The sequence below is a fragment of the Vulpes vulpes genome, chromosome 11 (genome assembly GCF_048418805.1).
Source record: "Vulpes vulpes isolate BD-2025 chromosome 11, VulVul3, whole genome shotgun sequence".
Classification (NCBI taxonomy): Eukaryota; Metazoa; Chordata; class Mammalia; order Carnivora; family Canidae; genus Vulpes; species Vulpes vulpes.
The window spans coordinates 36,278,794-36,304,579 of NC_132790.1; the positions used below are offsets into that span (position 1 = coordinate 36,278,794).

Here is a 25,786-nt window from a genome sequence, read left to right on the forward strand (position 1 = left end):
AGACTACATGTACACACAATGACCTCACTTTATGAAAGAAGTTCTAGGTAGAGTCCAATTTTCTACATCAAACCTGAACAACTACACTTAAGGAGATTTCCTTTTAAAATCCTGTTCTGAATCCTTATGTAAAGCAAAGAATCACTTTTCCTACTCTTTTATCTGTATCAGTACTTTTATTCATCAGGTTTGCTAAAAGAGAGGTACAATTCTAAATGTTGCAATCAGAAATATAAAACAGATCTAAGCAGACTTTACAAAAGTTACCTCATTTGTTGCACAGAAAAATATGGTGGTTCACCTTGTTAGTAATTCAGGTATATTTTTGAAATCCTTACATTAAAAAAAAATTCATCTACAATGGGTATGCACTCTTTTTATGCTTATAGAAAGAAAAACAAAGATTTAGCTAGCCAGGAGCTATTGAGGGTTAGAGAAAAAGCTTGTGTCCTTGGAAATACAACAGGAGGCCATGTTATTGTAAGCAGGAGAATGGCAGAGTGAGGTTCACAGAAGCAGAGAGATATTAACACAGAGCCTTTGTTTACATACAGAAGAGAGGGACGTCATGCCAGAGGAGCTGCTAAGATTGGTTAAAGAGCTTGGGCTCTTCTTGTGTCTGCTGAGCTGGTAACTGCTTTCTGATGCTGTATCTGTTTCTCTGTCATCACTCTACAAAACATCATATAATATACACAAAATTTAAATTCAGAATGAGTGAAGATCAGCATCTCTATTTAGAAAAATGTGATACCTTGGTATGACATTTCCGAAGGTCAAAGCACACTAGTACTAATTACCAGGGAATGGGAATCAGGCTCAAGTGAGTGGTCTACCTTGGACCTCACCTAGAGAGGACAGCAGTGCTTAGCTACCAAAATAACAAAGTGATTTGTTTTTTTTACCTACAAGGTGGGCTCCAGGTGCTACGGTAGGCAATACTACTAGTATACTTAATACTATATATTTATGTTTGTGGAGAACTTTATTGACATATATGAGAAATTAACTTTACCCAGATAATAAAAGATCTGATTTACTCTCAAAACACCAAATACAATGCTTAATTCATTAGTAACAGAGCTTTAACTTCCCTAAAAATAAAATCTTTTACTTGAGACACTATTAAACTCGAAAAGATAAATGCTAGTTTGATCTGTTTAAACTAAAAGTTATATATACATACATATTTAAAAATTTTTAAACCACCTCTTATGTATTTCCATAGTGCTATTATGTTTATCTTTTTATTGCTATAGGGAAGTATATATTAAATTATATTTATTAAAGTATATTAAATTCTACCTGCATTAGATTTTAAAACATTTTTTAAAAAGTAACAAAGACAATTATTTTAAACCTGTCCCAGGAAATATGTACCTTGGTAAAGAAAAAAAAGGTGGCAATAATAAACTTTATTATATTTAGAGCTAAAATTTATTAGATAGTAGCTTTAAAAATTCATGATTAAGAATGAGCTCTTTGGGGGGTTAGAGAGTTTATGGAGCAGTTCAGGGGAGTTAGGGAAACACCTTCATAGAGTAGTTAGTTCATGCCAACATATTCCAAGGCCATGCAATTATGTATCATATAACAGATGCCAATTCAAATGCAGATTAAGGAAGGAGTTAAAGAAAAACAAAATTTATGACTTAAATGGATAAGGAAACAAATCCTCCCTTGAGGATTAAAAAACCCTCCACACCCTAGTGTGTCTGCTGTCATGCCCCTCACGCCCTTATAGTCCATTTCCCTCTATTACAGCATGTACTATGCTGTACCTAGTATATCAGGTCACTAGTGAATTACTCAAGGATGGGGTCCTGTCTTGTTAACCTGGAATACTGATTTTCATGCAGCAGGTACTCAATGAATGTGACTAATGCTAAGCCTCAAAGGTAGAGTGGATGGAGGAGCAAGCCTGGTTTCATCTCCACTTCCTTTAACATTTGGTCTGACCCATGTGCTTTGAAAGGCAAAATTCTACAGCTTCTTTTGGCATCTCTGATACACAAACTCAAATGATTTGGACTCTCATTGGTGCAGAGCTATGATGGAGGAGAAAATTAAACCAGGAACTGGTATCACTTGCCTCTTAAATTATTAAATGCTTATTCATATGACCAACCAAGACCAAAGCCTATTTACAAAGGTATAAAACCACAGGAACTCCATGAGTGGCCTACTGTTGGTTTCCAACTTAAGATTTAGTTTCAAAGAATGAGTGATTCTTTTCAAAGGAACTGTAATGTGGACTATTAAACATATGCAAGGGTGAATATTTACAGATAGAGTTAATCTAAGGCCCGAAAATAGACAGAGGGGGGCCTGGGAAGTCAGGGAGGAGGTATGTAATTTATATGCTGTCTAGAATGTTCCTCACATTTCATCTAAGAGAATGCTTGAAGATAATGCTTTTTATTTCACCATCAAAAATCGGACCCAAACTGCAAAGAGTTAACAGCTAGCTACCATTTACTGGGTATTCACTACATGTCAGGCACTGTGCCATATGTTTCCCACGCATTATCTCACTGACTCCTTACAACCTAATGAGGTAGGACGAGGAAACCTGTCTCAGGGAACTTGCCTGTAGTCATATACCAAATTAGTAGCACAGCCAGGACTCCAAATTCCTAACTACCTGGCTATAAGATGAAATCTTTTTTTTCACTTTTTAAGTTTTTATTTTAATTCCAGTATAGTTAACATACAGTGTCAGTTAATATACAATAAAGTGTTTCAATAATTCTATACATTACTCAGTGCTCACCACAAGTGCAATCTGTAATCCCCATCACCTACTTAACCCATCCCTCCACTGAGAACATGGAATCTTAATTAAGTCAAAAGGCCTGAGTTAAAGTCCTAGATCTACTTTTTAGAAGCTGTTGAATTTGGGGGAAGTTATTTAACCTCTCTGAAGCACTTTCCTCTTTTATAAAATGGAGAACATAGTACCTATCACATTTTGTTAGTGAGAGTTAGAAATCAGAATGACTATTAGGTGCCTAGTATTTACAAAGTACTGAGTAAATAGTAGGTAAGAGTCCTGTTCTGACCTGAGACAGTAGGTATAATGGCTAACCACAATAATCAGATCTGGGCTCCAGTCCTGGTTGGATCCCTTTCTACTGAGTGAGGTTACTCACCTCTCCCGATGTTTCCTTATCTGTAATATCTGGTAATAATGATGGTGTCTGCCTTCTGGCATGTTGGATGATTAAATGAGATAATGTATGTAAAATGCATATACCCGGTAGCTATCCTTAAGGTCCGCTGTCATTGTCACTTTACTACTTCAACAAATGCTTTCAAGCTACTCATGCTACCTAGACTAAGCTTTCACAAATCAACTCTACTGTAAACTACAGAGTGGTTAGGTCACACCAACATATTTCTGCCTGGATTTCTTATTTTGTACCTACTTTGAAACATAAGTCACATTCCAAAATCAATGCAGTTTGACTTCATCACCAAAATGAGTTATTGTTTGAGTCAAATGAGAGGTGCCTTGCTTGTTCCAGGATTAACAACACTACCTCTATTGATAGGAAAGGCAGGGGTCATTCCTGCTGACCTCCTTGGTCTCTGCCACCACTGAATACAAACACACCAACCTTGGCATAGCAAATCCACCTATTTGGTTCCATTTCTTCTGAAGTTACAAAAGACAAACTTGCCTCATCTTGGAGAAATGCTGGAACAGACTTGCTCATCCTTTTGAGTTTGTCAGGGTGGGAAAATGGATTATCAGGTTGTGAAGGCACTGTGGAAACTAAACAGCAGCATTTCCATTCAAAATTATCCTCACATTATCCGACAAACATAAAGGCATAAGTTGAAAACACACTTTTATCTATGAACAAGATATTTTTGTAAAAAGGTTAAAGGCACAGTTTACATGCATAGGATCATAAGATAGGCAACATGCAGTTTTCATGAATTATACAGAGAGAACTAGCAAGGAGTTGAACCAATTGAAAATAAAATTTAATTTAACAACTGTTAGTTTTTATTAATCTGGAGCTGGATTTGAATTATATTAAAACTTACTGCCATTGTGAATTGATTTTCACTTATTTTTCACATCAGAGATTTGAACCACAAGATGTGTGATTTATTGGTTCATCTCCTTGCAATGTATTTTTAAAACATGCTGCAGGCTGAAAAACTATTTCATCGGACAGCAAGGATCTCCATACACAACTCAATCATGACAGTGTCCTGGCTATGGAGTGTCTAAAGGAAGACTTGTTTGTTCAGTGACAGTGTTTCTCACTTAGAATTATGAAAGACTATGATTTCAAACAAAATATTTTTTTAAAACAAATTAGATACTTCTCTGATTGCAAGGTATCAGACACCTTAATTATTTAGACACAGTAAGGATGTGTGTGGAAGTCACAATGAGATGATGAATTCTATTCCTCTTGTGTGACCCTAGTTAGAAATCTATTTCCTTCTTTATCTAAAGGTTAGTGTCTAAGCTTTTCTTACAGTGAATCAAAGCTTATGTATGAACGAGTTCGTATGTTTCAAGGCCCTTAGAACAGTGCCTGGCACATAGTATGCTCTATATAAGTATTTGCTAAAAAATAAATATTCTCTGATAATCTTTAAATTACCTTTTCAACATGATACAAATATACTGCCTTGTTTTTTTTTAATTTTTAAATTTAATTAATTAATTTTTTTTACTGTCTTGGTTTTTATCAGTGAAAGAGATACTAGGAAAACAGATAAAAATCAAATTATATTTCTATATATAGCTTAAGAGGCTCAAATTCAGTCCTAAACATAAGCTAAATTCATCTTTAGTTAAAAGAAATCTAATGAAGGAAAACTGAAAATTTAACTATACATATTAAATATTTGCTTATTCACATAGTAGTTCTCATCTAGTCTTTTGCTCACAAATGTATCAAAATACATTTACAATGAATGACTCACGAGATATCTGCTTTAATCGTTTCCCATTAAACAATAATGTGTATGTGTGTATATTCAGGTGACTTACACTGAAGTAGTGTAAGATTAGGCCCCATGAGGGCACAGTACAGCCCAATGAGTATACAAAACCTTTTTATCATAATACTGCTCCCTATTATTTTCAAAATTTATATCCACTACTCAAATGTAGTCAGTTTTATATTTACGAGGCTTTAGTTTTTTATGTTTCAATCAGGTATTTCAGTTTTGTTTGGTGGTGAGAATACAGACTTCACTAGAGAAAAGAAATAATCTCAGCCTAATCATGAAGAGTCATCTTGGAAAGTACCACAAGAGAGAGTGGAATTAATTCATCCAGAATTCAGCACGTGATTAGCCAATTTGGCTTCACCTCACTAAGCTAGGTCATGAACAAAGACAGATACATTACCATATATGTCTAGGTCTATGTTTTGTTTTCACTCTTCAGGCTAAATGTTGAACAAAACATAGCAAGATAAAACAAGATGACCAAACTGAAGTATCTACCAGTGCAAAAGCAACTGGAGAAACCTCTTTACCCAATACTCCTGAGGGACAGAAGTCTTGGTACCTCTGTAGCCACTGGACAGAAGACGTGCACCAGGGGTTGAAACCTGGATTATCTTTTTGCCTAGGTACTTAAGAATTTGTCAGGTCCTGTGCCAAACTTCAGCACCTTTCTCTCTGGCAGGAGGACCTCATGAGCAAAGTTTCGGATTTCAGACTAGATGTCACTGCCTTCTAGCATCAGCGCTTTGTTTCTCTACTGAACGACTCCTTCATTTAGCTGCTCTTCTCATTAAGACTTATTAGCACATCCAGACTGTTGGGAAACTGTTAACAAAAATAAAGTGTGCTGCTGACAGCAGACATGTGTATCATTATCTCCATACCTCCAGCACCTAGCATTATGCAACCAGCGAAACTGGGAAGCTGAGAAGACACACACACATGTCTGTGTGCTTTGATAGACCACACAAACACCTTTTTAATGTGCTATTTGTCCTGGAGACAGTAGTCCCAGGTAAGTACAGCAATCTTAAGACTGAACAGAAAAGAGTAAATAATCATTATCTTTGGTTGGTGGTGGATGGTAATTAGTGGATGGACATTGGGCACCACAAGTACACACTTATTTCTTAAGATTCAGACATTCACTTGCTTTATATTTTGAATAAATAACAGAGTCCAGTTTTGAAATTCAGAGCTTAAACCCTGGACATACTAAAATTTATTTCCAAAGGTAGATAGAGAGGCATATACAACCATACTGCATACCAACTGTAAAAATACAATTCTTTCTTAGGTCCAAATAAATTATAAATTGTTTCATGTCTACAGTTTTGTGTAAAGGTCACAAGAGATCCAATACTCAAGACCATACTGCAACATAAAGTGAAATGGTAATGCAAGGTGCCAACTTCATTTTAAGAAAAGACTCAAGGGCCAGAGAGACTTACAAAAGAATAATACACAGTAATAACATACATCTCTATTTATATATAATACATATATATGCCTACATAAAAGTTTTTAAAATATGTAACTCTCCCACCAGAACCACAAATTAATCTTTCAATACTGGCAGCAGTAAATTGTTTTTAATAAAACCCTTGTCAGAATGAAATAGTTTTGTAAGCTGCAAGAGTTTAGTACCAATAATAAATACTGCGTGATTAATAGTGTTAGTTATTTCAGTATATTTAACACCATGTAGAGTGGCAACATTTAGTCATTTGTGAGAAAGATCCTGCTACTCACTTCCTGGTATGCATTCATTTGTATCTGGTTCCTGATCTGCTTTTTGATCTACTCAGAAGAGCAACATTAAGAATAAATACGATTTTACAAGAAGGATTAAAGAGACATGAAGGTAAAGCTCACATGTCAGTGTTACAATGGAGACTCCAGAATACATCTGACACATTTTCAGCTTGCTTTTATCCATTCCCCAGAGTGACTCTTCATTAGCCACTTGAGGTCTCCTATTCAACTAAAAATCTAACATCTAGCATAGGAGATGTTTGGTGTGTTTCTTCTAAATGCACTGAGCCACACATAGCTTGGGAGATGGAAGGAGCACTGCACCAGGAGTCATGAAACCGAGATTTAGTTCCCACCTCTCCCCACTGACCAACTAGCTATAGGATCTTAGACAAGTCACCTAATTTCTTTGAGCTTTTCTTATCTGTAAATGAAAATGGAAATCCTTGCCCCACCTACTTCCATGAAGTTGTTGCAAGCATAAAATGAGAAAGAACTAGGATATAAAAGTAAGGAATGACCGTTGAGGAGCTCTGATACTACATTTCATGGGGAAAAGCTCAGTTAATATACATTTTCATTATTATGGGAAAGGCAATTTAAAAAACACAATTCCAGTGCAGAAATACAAATTACACATTTGCATAAATGCTGAACTATAAAAAAAATCAGACTCATTTCCATCCATTCCCCCATCAAGGCACTATTATCCTATATATTTTATAACTGAACCAAGTAATATTCAATCCATTGACAAACGTCAACATCTTTTGGCTCTGTAATATTCAAAACTGGTTAATTTTACTTCAGCCTATATTTAGCTATTTAAAATGAGCTGATGCAGGACCCCGACTCTGGATCTGGGACTCCTTCCTTTGAAGTTAAAGCTTTACCAGCTATGCCCAGAGAGATCCAAATGCTGAGATGTGAGATTCAAATACAGGAATAACTTAACCCAGGAACCCACCCGACGCTTCCTGCCCTCACAAGGAGTTCTGCAAGTCAGAGTAGCAAAAATCAGCTCATATCCATAGAAATACAATTTCCTATTTATAGAAACCCTTGCTTCCCAAGGGTCTCTGATGCGATCCTCACAATGGTATCCCCAGCAGAAGTCTTGAGAATACAAACAGTTAGTATTAAATGCACTGAGTCAGAACCGTTTTAAAACAACTTAGGCACCATTCATCACATGGTGGCAAATGACGTTCTTGTATTTAACCAACAGCTGCGTCTCAGTGACTGCCCAAACCACCCCACAACCTAATACACAGACAGACATGCAAATACATAAAGATATTTACCATCTTCAGCACTACGTACTAATTCTTCAGGCAGATTATCTACTTTTGCTTGATCTGTTCAGGAGAAATTAACAAACGGTTAACACGGCTGACCCTTGGCGAGAGAGAACAATGAGACTGTCCCTGGGAGCCCCCGGAGTTGGAAGCAATTAGTCAAGATGCAGTGAGGGGTGCAACCAAGATGTCTTCCCCAAAATACTTTCTCTTTAGATTAGCTACTTGAACCAGTGCCATAGCGGGAGCTCCCATTTCAGCCCCGATGCAGCTTACATCAGCACACTGCTGCACACGGACTCCCAAGGGTTAGAGGGTTAGCTAAGAGCAAGCAATCTGCCAGCAGCAGGAGAAAACACAGGGCGGCAACAGCCTCTCTATTCTTCTGGAAAGGGTAAGATGCTAGCCATGACTAACACCTTCTCAAACCCATGGTCATTAATAAATATTTCTGTGCATGCATCATCATTTGTGTATGCCTCTGGGAGCCTTGCTTGGGAAGTCAACTGAAGAGATGTAACTGGGGACCAGCTGCTAAGTGGAATCTTGGCAGGCTAGTGTGAGAGTGGGTATCGGTATTTGGAAGGGAGCGTGCAGGAATATCTGTCAGCTGATGGAGATTTTTTTTTTTTTAACCCTGCACATTCCTGAGTACTTTAAAGCTGCACCATGGAAATAGCTCCACGCCTCACAGGCAAGAGGTTTGCCAAACTGGACAATTGTTGCTGAGTTTTGGGTTTTTTTTTTTTTTTTCCTTTCCTCAGGATCCATCACCAACATCAGGAAGAACAATTAGGACGGTCCAACAAAGGACTGGACTTGCTTTCTGTGGGAGCATTCAGGCGGATATGGCGGGGTTGGACACCTGTTGAGGAGGCTTTATAGAGAATTTCTGCACTGGGGAGGTGTTTAAAATGGGTGATCTTCAAGGTCACTTTCAACCCTAAGATTCCAAGATCTCTGGTAGGGGTAGAACTGCATTCTAATTTGGGAATTCTGCCCTCAGAGCCCTGAAAATCTCTGATTTTTAGGAATTATTTAATGGAATGGCTTTTCCCTTTCCCTTTTTAAATTCTGACTTTTTAGTCTCAATTGCAGATGCCTAAAGCATATTCTAAACATGACAATGTTCAACTTTCAAGCACATGAGTTTGGCAGCAGTTAACTTTCATTCAATAAAGTTTCTCATGACCCTCTTCACTCCCAGGGGTATATGATAGCTTAAAAACAATTAAGAGCAAACCTCCTAGAAGTCATAATTTCTAAGTCCACTTGTCTGGCTCACAAGTCTCTCGATATATTATGCTTTATGTTAGTAGTCATGAAGTCTGTCACCATTTAAAGCAGTAGCTGGGGGGAACAGTGTGCCTAAAGTGTTGTAGGCTAGGTAGTCTTTGGACTTTTAGTTCCAGTATCCAAAAGAAATGTGTGAAAAGAAGGGATGAGAGAGAAAGGATAGTCCTTGAAGCTAGGGACCAACTCATCTCCATATCACAAAAAATTCATCAGACACCCAACACTGTCATATAGAACACAGTCACTTCATAAATGCTCCTGATAGTAGTCTGTTGATTTTGATTCATAGCTCCGTGGCATGACTCTAAACAAGTTGCTTTACCTCCCTGAGCTTCATTTTCCTCATCTGTAAAATGGGAATAACAATTATCTCTTACAGGGTTCCGTATGCCAGTTAGATGAAATCATGCATGTGAAATGCTTAGCCAAGTCTTGGCACATGGTGCTCAATAAATGTTAGCTATTCTTACTAGAGTTGCTAGCTACCACAATCTTTTAAAACTCACTGTACTTGAATAAATACTCGAACTGGGATTCTTCAATTCAAGGAAACTTAAGTGTTCTAGTAACCAAACCTCATGCACTACTTTCAAAGTTCCAGTCACTTTAGGATGAGCTTCTTCAGTTCCTATGAAAAGGTTATTCTCATCTGTTAACCCTCAATTTAGGGACTCTGGTGCACAACAGCATGCAGTGAGGCCACAGAAGAGCACAAAAGCATTTTTAAGCTTAGACAGTGGCATCAACAGTGGGGCAAACTTTATTCTCACTTGGTGAATCTGATGACATGTCTTCTAGACTTTTGGAAGGCATTTTCCTAGCAGCACTCTTTTCCAAAGTTTTCAAGACAGGACTGGGTTCTTCTTCTGAACCTGTTACAAAACAAAATTGATGAACACTGCACGATACAAAAGAGATCCAGAAATCCAAGCTATTAATAAGCAATGGACATTGATTTTGTAGGTTGAAAGGAGGCATCATGTCATAAGCTTCTATACTTTTATTTATAAGCCTAAGAAGCACTTCTTAGAAAAAAGTAGACGTTCTCCATTCTTGGTATATCCTTTAAAAACCATTTTCCTGGTCAAGAAATCTTTGCAAGCACAAATCATAAAAAACAAGATAACCACATAAATAGAAAAGTGACTCTTAGTCGTCTACACCTCTATTTTAGGCACATGATTTGTTCTGTGCCAGACTTTGAATCTTTCCACTTCACTTCTAGCTTTTGAAGACAACCACAAAGTGGTTTTAGGAGCATTAAAACAATTAGCTGAAAACCACAGAAGGCAGGATTCAGATGCTTAACATCTGTGTATAATCAGGTACACAGATGGGTATGGGTGAATTCTTCAGATCAACAAATGCAGGCTTTTTGGGATTCATGAGCTAATAAAATTTCCAACAAAATGCTGGAAAATGACACGAGGTAATCAACCTTTTATTAAGTCATTTTAAAGTTGGGGGGAGTCTATCATGTACTAATACCTTTGCTTATTTATTTTTTTTTAAAAAAGCATATTAGAAAAAAAAGCATGTTAGGACCAACAGAGAAAAAAAAGGGCATAATTTAAAAATAAGAATAGTCCTTTAAACTAAAAAAAAAAAAAGAACAAAAGAATAGTCCTTTAAATCAAATACATCTAGGGGAACCCTGGGTGGCGCAGCGGTTTAGCGCCTGCCTTTGGCCCAGGGCGCGATCCTGGAGACCCGGGATCGAATCCCACGTTGGGCTCCCGGTGCATGGAGCCTGCTTCTCCCTCTGCCTGTGTCTCTGCCCCTCTCTCTCTCTCTCTATCATAAATAAATAAAAATTAAAAAAAAATAAATCAAATACACCTAATGTTACAAAAAAATATCTCTAGCTGGTTCTTAACTTTTTCATTTTGACAGTGAAAGCTCCATCATGGATTAACTCTGGTCTGAATATGGTCATTCATCACCGTTGTATCAATACTGCCTAGAACAGTGGCTGGCAATATGCACTTCAAAAATGTTTGCTAGGGGAGCCTGGCTGGCTCAGCTGGTAGAGCATGTGACTCTTGATCTCAGGGTCATGAGTTCAAGCCCCATGTTGATCATGGAGCCTGCTTAAAAAAAAAGTCTACAAAATAAATCAATGATTCTATTAATAAGTCAGTGAATTTGAGATTTACTTCTCTACATGATACTTTCCTAAAATGCATCCCAGTTCTCCCCAGTACTGATTGGCATGCTAGAGCAAATGGATTCTAAGATGAATTAGATTTGGGATGCTCTGTGTTCAAATTTAAAGGTTTCCTACTATAAATCTTCTTGGAGACTTTAATATGCTAATAATGTGCATAACTTCCCAGCATTTCCAGACATATTTGACCAAGTTTTTTTTTTTTTTTTTTTTTTTTTTTTTTTTTTTTTTTTTTTTAAGGAGCATACTGAAGCATTAGTTGATTAAGAGCTTAGCCACAGGTCAAACATATTAGGTTACTCACCAAAATTGTGGTGCCATTATAGTCAAGGTTCCTCCCTCCTCCACCCCACCCCTACTTGTTTGTTTTAAAATAAAAATTTAGGACAGAGTATATAAAACTAAATTCTACCATTTTATACCTTTTATTGACTTATAACTTTTAAAGATCTTTTCTGGGTATTGTGAGGTCATTTAATATTGATTATTTCATTTTTAGATAGGCTTTTTGCTGTTCAATCAGTTATGCTGATATACTATAAACAAAGCTATATACATTAGGGGCAATAATCTCCAGAGTAAGTACAAATTCACAAGCTCTCCTATGGTCAGTTTACCCTCCTTACTCATGGGGTAATTTAGTAAAATAAAGTCTATCTCACCAAACTTAACATGCTGACTTATACTCCTGCAAAAGTCTGGCATTCAGAGATTGGTATTCTACTTTCCCTTTCTTAAGGGAAAGGGTAGCCCTTTCTTACCAGCAACCTTTCTTAGAGAGGCTTCAACTTGATTAATTAGGATTAAAGGTGGATCCTTTGGTCAGTTTTTAAAAAAGGCCCTATAGTTACTTGCAAAGGAAACCAAACCTCATGAATCATCTACTCAGCAAAGCTTATTCATTCTCATCAATAGTGAGTGGAGCTAGAAAATGATAAATTTTCTAAACTGCTAAGAGTGACCCATACCAGCCATTGTGCAACTATGGATAAAATGTCCCAGTCAGAGAGCATCCTTTACCCTTTTATCACTATAATCGGGGAGTTTCACATTCTTATTTGCTTCTGGGTTTCTCTGCTAAAATGCCCATGTTGATCACGATGGCAAACTGAGACAGGTCCTGTATCTTACAGCCTGGCTGAAACCAGTACCCCTGAGTCCACTTAGATGAATGTGGTAATCGATTAAGATCTTCATCCAATTAGTCAAATCAGGAGCCAAAGAAATGCAGGCCAGGAAATGCCCTCAGGTGGAATCAAGTAAAGTCATCCGACCTCAGTCACACTCTAGAGAAAGGGAAGATTCTGCAGAGAATTGAAAATAAGAGGAAAACACCACAGCACAAGTATCTGAGGGAAAGAGAGTTCCAGCCTTGCACTCTGCTTCTGGCATTTAGCCACTACTGTGGTAGGATATTCATCCTAAAAGGGAAATCTGTGCCCGTTTCTCTGTGGCACTTTCTTGCCACAAATCTTACTAGAGACTTCTATGTGGATGGCCAGTTAAGAAATTCTAATTATTTCCAGGAGGAAAACTAGTTTGAATGTTTCAGAAGTATTTTCTAAACCCAAGAAGTTCTTTAAAAAATACTTTTAAAACCTAAAAATTCTATCGTTAATGAGAAAAAGAAGTCAGATTCTGAAACACTGCCTTGTGAGTAAAACTGTATGTAACTCACTTGATTAAAGAATGTAAGAGGAAATGTAGCTTTTTATTAAGAAAGGCTAGGTAGACCTAAAGTGATAAGAACTGACCACCATTTGGGAGTATCAAATTAATCTCAATTTTAAAAACCATATCATCCTTTACATCAGCATTCCCTAAATCAACTCATTAACCAACGGGTTAAGAAATTCAGAATGCTCACTGGAGGTTTTTCTCCAGCTTTCTGCATTGGAACCCACGTCTCCAGCTGAAAAATCAGAGTCAGAGAAACCTTCTTTTTCTTCTGTTTTCTCTTGTCTCTTACATGGTGATGCCAGAATCAATTCAACGTTGCTTGTTTCTGTAGGTTTTTCTGTGTTTCCCAGGAGAGAAATGGGTTGCCTATTTCTGACCACACTAACTGCTTTAGGAGCTTCTTCTGAGCAAGGTTCCAGAGAAGCTCCTTCTCGAACACCTGTAACCTCACTTTCACTATTCCTGTCCTCTGGAGGGTTTATAGTTTCAGCGACCCCTATTTTATGTTCCATATAAAGCTGTGGGGTTCTAGAGCTCTCAACCCCACTTTCAGAACCACAAAGATCTACTGATAAATCAGTCACAGGTTCATTGCCTCCCAGCACTTCATCGCACTGGTTGACGTGAGATTTGAAAACATTACTCGTAAGGTTCATTTCAGAGGCCTCTGAGGCTGTCCAGTCACAATAGGGTACTGTCCTCAAGAAACTGGCTTGCTCTGACTGGGAAGACTCCTTCTCGGGAGTTTCTTCCTTCACTGACACCTGGAGCTGGGAAGAAGGAGCTTCAAAGGTTTCTCTAACAAGTTTCTTAAAACCAATATCAAAAGCACTCTCTGATATTGATGGAGCCTGAGACTTTTTTACTGTTTCTTTGATTTCCTCAGGATGGAATTCAGAAGCACTTTGCCTGGACACCTCAGTTCTATCTGTTAACTTTGATGGATAAAGAGCCCCTGTATCACTTTCATATTTTGAGGAGGGGGTTTCAATTGCTTCCTTCAGTAGTTTTTCTAACCCAGCACTGAGTTCTAGGAACTCTGATTTAGGTTGAATATCTGTCTCCCTTACAATTTCTGCTACTTCCTGAGTGACAGTGGAATCAGATGAAAGGTGAGTTTGTACTGATGGAGATACTGGGGCAGCTAAATAAGATCCAACGTTATGAGTTTTATCAGGAACTACATTGAAGGAATAAAACCCCCTTTTGTCTGGAACCATAATGTCCATTGTAGTCCACAATGTAGAATTTTGGGGGCTACCTGCTGCCTGTACTCCTTCAGGAAATTCTGCGTTTCGTTCTCCAGGCACTACTTCTCTCTCAACTGGGTAACATGCTTCTCTAAGTAGCTTTTGTAATACAGCATTTACATCATTCAGGGCAGATTTAGGTGGAAGAATGACTTTTTCTACAGTTTCTGAAATTTCCCTTCTCGATGGTAATGCCTTATCCTGGGGAGCAAGATGAGCATCCCTGGAAGAAGGCATCTCTTGGGAAGAGTTGGCCACATCCCCGGAAGAATCTTTTCTGTAAAGACAGGAAGGTTGACCTGATGGGTGAGAACCTTCTGCAGGTATCTGATGTAAGTCCTCCATGTTGAGTTGGCACTCACCACTTACATCTTTTGGGGGGAAAGCTTTAATTCCCAAAGTTTCTTTCCGCTTTGAAAAAGGAGCTATTTCTTTCTGATAGGCTGATGTGTTGTGACTCCCTTCTATTCCTTTTTCATAAATTCTACTACCCTCTTCAGGCTCAGAGTTGATCCTAGTAGTAACAGGTTCCAACATGATTGGCAAGGGACAGGATGAAGTTCCAGTTGCTTCCTTCAGGAGTTTGTCTAGACCAGCAGTCCAAGTGTTCGGCTTAACCTTCAGAGGAGCTACTGTTTTATCTACATGCTCATTAATGGTCTCCTTATGTCCTTTGTCTTCTTCCTTAGTATCAGCAAAACCTGTATCTTGAGGCCATGTTTTATTTCCAGAAATATCTGGTTCCGACATTTGTTTTCCATGAGCTTTTCCACCAGAAGGATGCATGGCTAGTGATGAAGCTTCTGAAAGTAGCTTCTGTAAGCTGTCATTAAAAGTGTCTTTGTAGTCTTTAGACAAAACACTCGTTTTAACGATGGCTTCTTGAATCTCTTGGTCTGAGTAATCCTTTTCTTCCTTGAACACTGGTGTAACAAACCATTTTGTATTCTTTCCCACATTTTCCTTTGATGACTCGTTTCCTGGCAAATGATGAGTAGACTTTCTGGATGATCTCAATGGAAATATGGTTTCATCTGGTAACACCTGGAGTGTGCACTTTGAATTTAATTTCTCTGTTTCCTCTCTTGCCAGAATTTTTTTTTTACCTGGAACCGGCCCTATTTCATGGATGTTCTTTCCTGGTGATTTAATGTAACTGAATTCTTTGTGTTTCTGGCTATTAAAAGGCACCGAATATTTCTGGTTTATTGTGGTAGTATTCTTCTCAACATTATCTTCACTGTTTGGATTGGCTCCTAAGTCCCAAAACTTTCTCAAATTCTCAAATTGAGAGCGGTTATAGACCTGTTCTGTATTGGGTTCATCCACTTTTTCTTTTAGGGACATAACTTTAAAGTTGGGATTCGATTCACCAATTAGAGATTTGTCTTTCTCCAAAGGAGTAGGAGTTCCACTCCCAATATTTGAAGGATGTTGCCATGCTGGTGAAGTAATGTCCCTTTCATGATGCCAACTCTGTGCCACTGGCAATCTTTTTATAGGCTCATTTATCTTATTCTGAAATGGAGATGCTTCACTTGATTGGTCAACTGAAGGGTAATTTTTGCATGGGCCTGATATCTGGGGCCTGGTTTCTTTTGATTTATTCGAGGAATAAAAACTGGAGAGATGGGCTGTGTGGCCACTTTCATCTAGGACCACTTGTTTGCTAGTGACTTGATTATATTCACTCTGGCCTGTAGATAAACTGTCCATGGACTTTACAGGCTGATACGCTTTAGCAGAAGGTTTCCCTTGACTGCATGACAATGATGGTTCTTTATGAGTTAACGTAGCAGCAGCTTTCTCACCTTCCCAGAAAGATATTCTTTCACTAACGCTTTTGTATTTCTCTCTTTGCACCTGGTTCTTGGGAACCTCACCAGTTTCTTGTAATTGGACTTCAGGCTTCTTCCAATATTTGTTTTTGGTAGCCTCATGTAGGGACTCAATGTTCTCTGGCTGTAAAGAAGCTTTCAGGATGTATGTATCCCCTTCTTTGCTCTTTCTCTCTGCTTTCATGTTGTCTTTCAAACTTGGTTCTTTGACAAGGGTTGAAGAGTCAAAATTCACTTCTGACTTTCCTCTATTTTTTTCATAAACATGAAATTCAGGCTCTTCTTTACCTGAGCTGCCAATATCCTTAATGTGTGGAACTTGGTCTTCTGCATCAGCTCCTTTGAGAGCACTGTAGGAATAGTTTCTGGTAGGGCGAAGTACCTGATTTCTGTCTCCTGTGTTTTTTGAACTTTGGCTATAGTCCATAGTTTTACTCCCTTGATTTGGGTCATAGATTTCAAAAGGTTGCAATATGCCTGGACCTTCCTTGCCTTGTTGGGACAAATTAATAGATTTGGGTTTTATATTTACATTATTATTTTGGCAATTTCCAGAAAGCAGCGTATTTCCCTTCCTGTGGAATGTTGAATCAGATTCCATAGGCATCAATTTAACTTTGGTGGATAAGAGAGCCTTTGAGCCATTTTCTTTTACACTGGTGTCATCTGTCACCGAGGCAGTAGCAGTTTGTGATTCTGAGTTTGTTTCTTCTTTCGATTCTATTCTTTGGGGATGTTGGAGAGATGACTTATTGTCTTCTGAATGAGAACTTCGATTAAACCAGTCTAGGACTTTAGATATGGAATCATCATTTGTCTTCCTTATCTCAGTGGCAAATGGACCAGAGTGTGAGGAGGTCCTAGCTTTTAGGGCCTTGAGAAGTGGGGGCTTACCTTGCTGATGGTCTCTAGAACTGTGATCTGGCACCTGAAATGGCTCAGGCTCAACACTAGACAGTCCATCTGCAACACAGAAATGCTTTTCTAAATAAGGAAAGAGAATGCTTAAAGAATTATTATTTAATCACTCACATTACTTTTTAAAGAGGCACTTTGTATTTACACTTTCCATACCACTAGCTGTTTATATCAGCATTTTTCATGCTATAATATAAACCATCCTAATTAAGATTCTACCAGAGTTGCTCTACGACAGTAAAGGAAGGTAAATGAAGACTCCTGAAACATGAGGTATAGACCCAATTGAGAAATTCCTTTGAAGTCTCTGACTTATTCTGAAAATTCATATGGGGGTGCCTGGCTGGCTTGGTCAGTAGAGCATGCAACTCTTGACCTCAGGGTCATGAGTTCAAGCCTCACATGGGGTATAGAGCTTACTTAAAAAAAAAGTTCATGTGGCTTTTGTATTCTATGTTGTGTTTTTTTTTTTTAAAGATTTTATTTACTTTGTGAGAGAGCATGTGCACATGTGTGCACACAAACGTGCACTAACAGGGAGAAGCAGAGGGACAGGGAGAGAGAATCCCAAGCCAACTCCATCTGAGCATAGAGCCCAACATGAGGCTGGATCTCATGAGCCCAAGATCATGACCTCAGCAGAAACCAAGAGTTGATGCTTAACTGATTGAGCCACCCAGGCACCTATGATCCATGTTAATTTTAAATATATATTTTTTCTACTCTTAAATCCATTCATAAAACACTCTAGGAAGATACATCATGTTGATTTTATGATTCCACCCATCCATTGGCATACTCATAAATACTAGAGGGGGTTTACACCAAGTTTGAGGAACACGGACCAAGGAGATTTCAGGAATTAGGAAAACAACTTTTTGGAGCGCCCTCCAGAACATTAGCATGGTGCAATGAGGATATTTGTATTCCTGGGCCTTAGTCTTGATACATTAAACCAGAATCTCTGAAGAGGGATCCAGGAATCTTTACTAATAGCTATCCCAGTGATTGTTCTGCATGCTAGAGTTTGAGGACCATGATCTCAAGAGCCTCCTCTGTTACTCCCTATTTCCCTTCTACAGTTTGTGAGTTTCGAACTAGTTTCTGTGAGCCAAATAAACAAACAAGACTAATGCAGAATGTGATCTCTAACCATTCCCGGATGTTGGCTGACCAAAGGGTAAGAGGCTAGAGAAGATTATCTAAGCTCTAATATCAAGAATCCTTTCTGAGCCTTAATCATAGGGTACACGGTACATTTAGTTGAGGGAGCTCAGGCACTCTTCCCTTTAGTTAAGACCCAGGTGTTTCAGCATTCCTCTCTCTTCCTTACAGATGCTAAGCCATGCAATGTGTGTTCCTGAAAATTATGTCAGCTGAATTTTTATGAAGTCAGTTACATTTCAAATGCACTAGAGGACATATCATTTAATAAAATTCTATCTTTAATTTTAATCATTGACTCCAGCTAAGCATGAAAACAACAAAGAATTATACAATAATTAGCACATAGTAGATACTGGTTTCCTTAACTACACTTTGCACTATTGAATATATGTCAATAATGGTGAAGTTCTTTGAGAAATCTTGAAGAATTCTGTGTTAGTTTAACAGAAGACAATGATGAAAAAGATGATTGATTATAACATACTATTAGTAAGAACAAGAAGTCTGGTAGTATAAACATAATTACAATTATATTCATTCTTGAAAATTATTGAAAGGTCTCTAAATGTTAGCAATACTTAGTGCTGGGTGATGACATCACAGATGGTATTCGTTTTATTCTGTGTGCATTTCTTCTTTTCAAATGTTTTACAACAAAAGTGTATTACTTTTAAAACAAGAACACTTATTTTAAAGATTTGGTACCAGGTAATGTTTCATTTTCTCTGAGGAATTCTTTTGTACTTCCCAATGTAGTAACGAATGTCATTTTAACTGTACTGAAGGTCAGAGCTAAAGTCAAACCCTTATATATATATATATTTTTAAGTCAAACCCTTATAATTCACATACTTTGCGTTTACCATTTTGCTTTTCAAGCTTCATTATTTACTTGTATATATTTTTGTAGTAAGTAGCACAATAATAAGTAAGCAGAACTTTCTTTGTACATAAGCCCTAAGGCCAGGAGGCCAGTCAATCAAAATAAGTGTAGCTGATGATGCTACTAATTTCTTGGTCAGTTGGGATTCAAAAATCAGAAAGCACAAGGGCACCTGCATGTTTCAGATGGTTAAACATCTGGCTCCTGATTTTTGCTCAGGTCATGATCTCAGGGTCATGGAATTGAGCCCCCTGTGGCAGTGGGGGTGGGGTCCATGCTCAGCCAGGAGTCTGATTGAGATTCTCCCTCCCGCTCATATGCAAATAAAATAAATAAATTTTAAAATAAATAAATAAATCTCTCTTAAAATAAATAAATAAATCTTTAAAGTAAAAATAAAAATCAGAAAGCACAAATCAGTAGTTAATACTAATATACAGTCTGTCATTGTAGGAAGCAGGCAGTTTGGAAAACAGGAAAGGGTTTACCAAATTTTTCTGTGGATTGTAATAAAGGAAAATATTATTAAATAATTTTTTTCATCTTTTGAACAAACATTTAAGCATCATCCAATTATTTGCCAATGTTTATCAAACTTTAGTAATTTCCTTTAATGAGGGGCTTTTTTATTGAAGAAGCATTTGCTTATCTTTTATTTTTTTAAAAGTAATTGTGTTTAAATTATTCAAAATGTCTGAGGCGCAGGAGGGTATTTGGTATTTGAAAGTGCTTTGCTCTTTAAGAGGTGGATTGATCTGAACAAGTATAAAACTGTAGGGCTGAGCAAAAGTGACCCAGGGTTAACTTAATATTGACTAGTAAAGAAGGAGGTGAGCAAGTGCATCAGACATGTGACTGCTGCCATTGCAAATTTTTCTAACTATAAGGAAATTATCATAAGGTTAGAGGAAGACTGGTAGAAGATGGGAGAGAATGCACAGCATGATTTTTTCCATTGTTTCTGTTTTTTAAAACATAAGAATTATGAAGTACTCATATGGGTATGGGAAAACAGTGTCTCATCCCATGAGAGATGTAAAATCTTCAAGACAGTGCTAGTGAACTAGGTTGCAGGGAAAAACAGTATTTTGCTTCTCAGTTCTTACGATCTAAGAATAAATGGCTAAGAAAATGAAGGTTTAGGACATCTGGGTGGCTCAGTGGGTTAGGTGTCTGACTTTGGCTCAGGTCATGATCTCAGGGTCCTGGGATAGAGACCTGAGTTGGGCTCCTGGCTCAGTGGGGAGTCTGCTTCTCTCTCTCCATCTGCCCATCCCCCCATTCATGCTCTGTCTCTCTCAAATAAAAAAAAAAATGAAGGTTCTTCTGAGATTTAAAAAAAAAATCTGGGGCACCAGGCTGGCCAGCCAATGGAGTGTGCAACTCTTGATCTTGGGGTTGTGAATTCTAGCCCCATGTTGGGTGTAGAGATTACTTAAAAATAAACTCTTTAAAAAAAAATCAAAGTTTAATTAAATGGTAATTGATAAATATGCATTAGGTGAATAATATATTCTGTACAAAGGTATTAGTCTATTTTTAATTCTTACTCTATGTACACACCTTGATTTAACCAAAATGGATTTAACTCAAAATGCTATAATTTGTTTACTTAAATAATTGATAGTTACATTTTTTAGGGAAAAGCAGAAACTGTGCTAACCTGGTTTTAGTTTTATTTATCCCTTTAGATATTGGTGACTGAGGAAAACCTCCAAACCCATTAAGAGGTAGGTAGTATAATCATTCCCCAGGGGCACCTGCCTGAATTGTAGTTGGAATGTGTAGGAGGCAAAATGGGGCTTTTATAGGGCTGGCCTGGCCATTCCAAGCCAGCCCATTGGGTTGGTTTTCATAGCCTAGTAGTGACGATTCTCTTACCAGCAGGGCTTTTAGACAATTCTGATTCAAGCCTTGATAATTCTAATGATTTAGCTTTCTGTTCATTGATGGTAGGTGGATTCTCAATGGACTCTGGTCTTGCAGTTAAAACTTCTGAGGGAGATTGATGCTCATTAATTGGAAAAGAACCAGATGTCACTGGCTGATGTGTTTCATTTTCTGATGCACTCGGGCTTGAGGCTGATTGATGTAAAGGCAAAGGCTTCCTGGATTGGGAAGGCTTAGCGTCATTCCAAAACTCATCTACATCCACATTATCTTCCGTTCCATTCTTCAACCTGTCAGATTCTAAAACACTAAATTCTCCTACTTCCCGGCCATGGCTTAGCCCAGGAATCTGTGGGAGTTCATCCTTCACTGCAGAGAATCTCACATGCTTTAATGGCTCTGGTGAGTGTGAGGAGGAGTCATCCTCTAAAGAATGCTCCTTCTCAGAAAGTCTCTCATGGATGGTTAGGCCAGGTGACACAATTTTGCTTTTGGGTTCAAAGTTCTGATGAAAACGAACTGTTTCTGAGTCTGTGCTGCTGGAACTGGAATTGCGCTTCAGGATTCCTCTTGGAGCTCCCCTTGTGCTCAGAGAGTCTGTCCCTTGTCTAGGAAAAGATTGCTTATCATCTTGTTTTAACTCCTGTGATTTGTGGAGCATTCTTCTGGCTTTAGGGATTGGAGCTTTGATTGGGGATCCATTCTCAGGGCCTGGAAATGTTTGCTTTGGTTTCTCTAAATTTTGGCTTGAAATATCTGGGATAGGTGACTTTTCTTCTGCCTCTGACAATTCACCTGAAAATCAAAGTATATTAGGTGACATATCAAATGGAGAATAATCTAAAACACCTATCACAAATCTAATCTACATTTAGCAAAAGTAGTAAAATATTAAATAAAGTATTAGCATAAGGGCAGACCTAATTAAAAATCATTTAAAAATTCATGCATGAACTTCATTGAACTAGACATTTAAGATTACTGTACTTTACATATATACTTTGTGGTATTTTTATACTCATTAAAAATTTTTTAGAAAAGAATTTTAAAATTCTTAAGGAGGCTAAGGAAAAACATAGAAGTCGCTTTAAAAATTCTGATGTGGAAACCAGAAAAAGGAACTCAATTTTTTAAAAAGAAAATTGCAATTTTTTTAAAAAAGAAAATCTCTAAGACAAAAATTAATTTTTTCAGTAATGCCTGAGTGGTACAGTTGGCTAAGTGTCTAACTCTTGGTTTTGGCTCAGGTCATGATCTCAGGGTTGTGAGATCAGGCTGTGCACTCAGTATGGAGTCTGCTTGAGACTCTCTCTCCCTCTCCTTCTGCCCCTTCCCACTTGCTCTCTCTTGCTCTCAAATAAATACATCTTTTTTTTAAAGATTTTATTTATTCATGAGAAACACAGAGAAAGAGCAGAGACACAGGCAGAGAGAGAAGCAGGTTTCCTGTGGGGAGCCTGATGTGGGACTTGATCCTAGCACTTCGGGATCACAACCTGAGCCAAAGGCAGACACTCAACCACTGAGCCACCCAGGCGCCCCTCAAATAAATAAATCTTTAAAAAAGAAACACAAAAACGTTTTCAAAAAGTTAAAAAAAAAAAAAAAGAGAACATGTTCCAGTGCTTTTTTTCTGTAAAATATTTTACATAATATGTAATATGTATATCCAATAGAGAGGGGGAAATACACTAATATCAACATGGATAACTAAAACTCCAACTCCACTATTCAATGTTAATTTTCTACCCCTTGTCCAATCTTTAATGCCTGTGGAATCTTCTAACAGCTGTTTTTGAAGAGATTGAATTTTCTAGTATTCTTAATGGTATGGAAGAATGGTAAAATTCTGTAAGAGGCAGACTTAAATTAATTAAGCCACAAACCTGATCAAATGCCTCCTGAAGGACAAGGCTGATAGTTACAGATTAGAGGATCATAATGTTGTCAAGTGGCCTTTTTTTCTTGAGGCAACCTTTTTCAATTTTACCTGAACTGTGTCTGCATGTGGTAGGCATTCAGTAAGTGCTGTTAAATGAATGAATGAATGAATGCCTCCCCTCCAAAAATTCCCTAGTTCACTAAGGGGGAAGCCAAGGCCTGGAAGTCAAACAAGTGTCAGCTCCACGACTGGAATGCATGAACTCCCTGTTTCTAAAATTTCTGCTTCCTTCCCTCAGGCAAGAAACCAATGGGCAGAGTAAAATAAGAAAATCATCAGGACTTTTCACTTTCTCTTGCAAGTTATTTTAGTTAAAGGAACTCTGAGAATTTCCCTTAGTCCACAGATAACGAAGATAAAAATATCTAGTCCATAAAAATAATATTTACCTTCTTTTGAAGTCTGAGAGAAACCAGCCTTTCCATTTTTTGACGTCTCACCTTTGGTTTGTTGAGATAAGTGATCTTCTGGCAACTTGGAGCTATTAAATGGATTCTTCCTTTGCTGGGGAAAAATATTATTAAACTTGTTTTAAATGTCACAGCAGCAACTCAATATTAGCAAATGCTTATAATCTCCAATATTGATAGTTGTATCCATTGAATTCTATTTGGTATGTTTGAAAAATTACCGTCCTGGTTAATGTGGCTGGCACAGAATTGACATATATGCCAGAGAAAAATTAAACTATATAAAATATACTCAATCCAGGGTCCTACAAATTTAGATCAGAACCAGTTATTTGAATCTAAACCTCGCATTTTACAAAGGTGAGAAAATTTGGACCTGGTCAAAGTTAGAGTAAATCAGAGACTAATCGGAGCAGAGTTCCCCAGTGCTCTTTCTACCATATGGGATTCTTGCTGTGCTTGATTAAAAGTAAACTAAATATAATTGTAAATGATCTTTCCTATAAAGAATTAGAAGACACTTATCAAGGTATTTGAAGTGCTTCATTATCACTATTATGATCAATTCCAATGACAGGGAATCAGTAAATAGAAATTTTAAATTAATACAAAACTGATTATGAATGTTTACCGTCTAGAGTTTCATAAATTGGCAATTCCCTCCCACAAGCAGACATGTAACACAGATTCAGGAAACTATGACTAGGAATGTGGACCGAAATGCAACTAATGAGCCACATTCTGAATGCTTAAAAAGCAGCAATCCCCAGTAATTTGACTTTTTATTCTCTAGAGCAAGAATCTTCAGCAATGCAGAAACATGGTATTCATCAATTTTTTCACCATAAGCGTGGCTTCTTACATCAAATAGTAAAAATTATCTGTACTTGGTGCCAAAAAGTCCTCTTTATTTCATGGTGCTTTGCTAAAATGAGAAAAATGGCATTCTTGCCAAAAATAAGATATTTGGAGGCTGAGCTCCATCTACCTTAGCTGGAGACACAGTGGACTTCCTCGTGTTTTCCCGGGTATCAATCACGGTGGAAGCTGGATTTACCATGCTAGAAATGTAAAAGAAACAATTATTCAGAGAATAAACCCTTACTTTTTGAGGAAGCATAAATCATGACTCTGAAGCTTAGAGCTATTAAGGCAGGACAGCAGAGGAAGTTTGTAAAACCAAACTGCTAGGAAGAGAGAGGGAATTGGGGCCTAAAGATGATTAAGCAGTGAAGCAAAGGCAAAGGCAGAGCAGAGAGAGGCAGGTGTGAGAAAAGCAAAACCATCCAGCAGAAGCCTTGAAGGTTTTATCATGGTACCAAGCACACAAGAGGTTCACAATGTGAATTTGTAGAAATGAACTCATCTCAAAGTCAGCAGCTAACATCAGGTGCAGATGACAGGGAGCCACTGATCTCAAGGTGGTGGGGGGAGGGGATGTCAGTGCTGAAATGAAGGCCCAAAGTATGTCAGGGCTTGATTTCACAGAATCACAGTGCTCACTCTAACTCAAGTGGGAAATAACTGAAGAAAAGACTCAGGTGAGACCAGTGACTTGACAGCACACTGTGCAGGGAGGCAGTGGCGTTCTGGCATCTTGCTGAGGACTCTCAACCCAACTCTCCAGGCTAGCCAGTGGGTTCTTAGTTCAATACAAGAGGGATAAGGCCAAGCACAGCAGCCAGAAGATGATGGAAGAATAGAAACCTAGAGCTGGCTCAGAAGAATAAATAAGATTCTCTACCCAAAGGGCAGGACAGCCCCAGAATGAGAGTGAGGTAAGAGTAAATGGAGAGAAGTGAGTTTAGCAGGGCTCCTTCCTGAACAACCACTCCCATGGCTATGGAGGAAGGGGAAAAGAGAGTTAGAGTGGCCCTAGAGAATGAAAAAAACCACCCGCTCAGACTTCCTGCAGTGGCCTTGCCTCAGGCATCAAATGTGAAGTCACTATTGGCTGAAACCACTGTGCCCACTTAGACTCCACATGTCCTCTTAGTGATGTCACAGAGTCAAGAACTTGGAAAATACCTGGAAAGGTGCTGGCGTTACACCATACAGCAGAGGAAGCAGAGGTTGCGGAAGGAGAGCAATGTGCCCCAAGGACACGGAGCCCGGCCCAAGAATACAGCGACTCCAGTTGTAGGCTACATGTTTCTATGGCTTCCTTTCCTTCCCTCTGCACTCCAGTTGTTATTTCTGCAGAGTCTTAGTCTCAGGAAGAGACTGAACTTCTATGGAGGCCATGTTCCCTCTCATTACCCTACTCATTGTTCCAGAAAGGAATCGTGGCAGATGAGGCAGATGTATAT

At 38.1% G+C, this 25,786-nt stretch overlaps 1 protein-coding gene across 27 annotated transcripts in view; it reads right to left on the reverse strand.

Moving 5' to 3' along the window:
- Positions 1-25,786, reverse strand: part of SYTL2 (synaptotagmin like 2) — a 118,877-nt gene that overhangs the window by 13,351 nt on the left and 79,740 nt on the right. For 3 of the 27 annotated variants that reach the window (XM_072726100.1, XM_072726102.1, XM_072726098.1), the window contains exons 5-13: positions 24,466-24,538; positions 23,457-23,571; positions 21,117-21,920; positions 13,367-17,230; positions 10,103-10,204; positions 8,043-8,096; positions 6,736-6,783; positions 3,684-3,778; positions 553-672 (exon numbers count right to left, since the gene is read on the reverse strand). In XM_072726100.1, coding sequence (XP_072582201.1) covers positions 553-672; positions 3,684-3,778; positions 6,736-6,783; positions 8,043-8,096; positions 10,103-10,204; positions 13,367-17,230; positions 21,117-21,920; positions 23,457-23,571; positions 24,466-24,538 — 5,275 coding nt within the window. The other 24 variants (XM_072726108.1, XM_072726106.1, XM_072726109.1 and 21 more) reach the window with 16 other exon arrangements.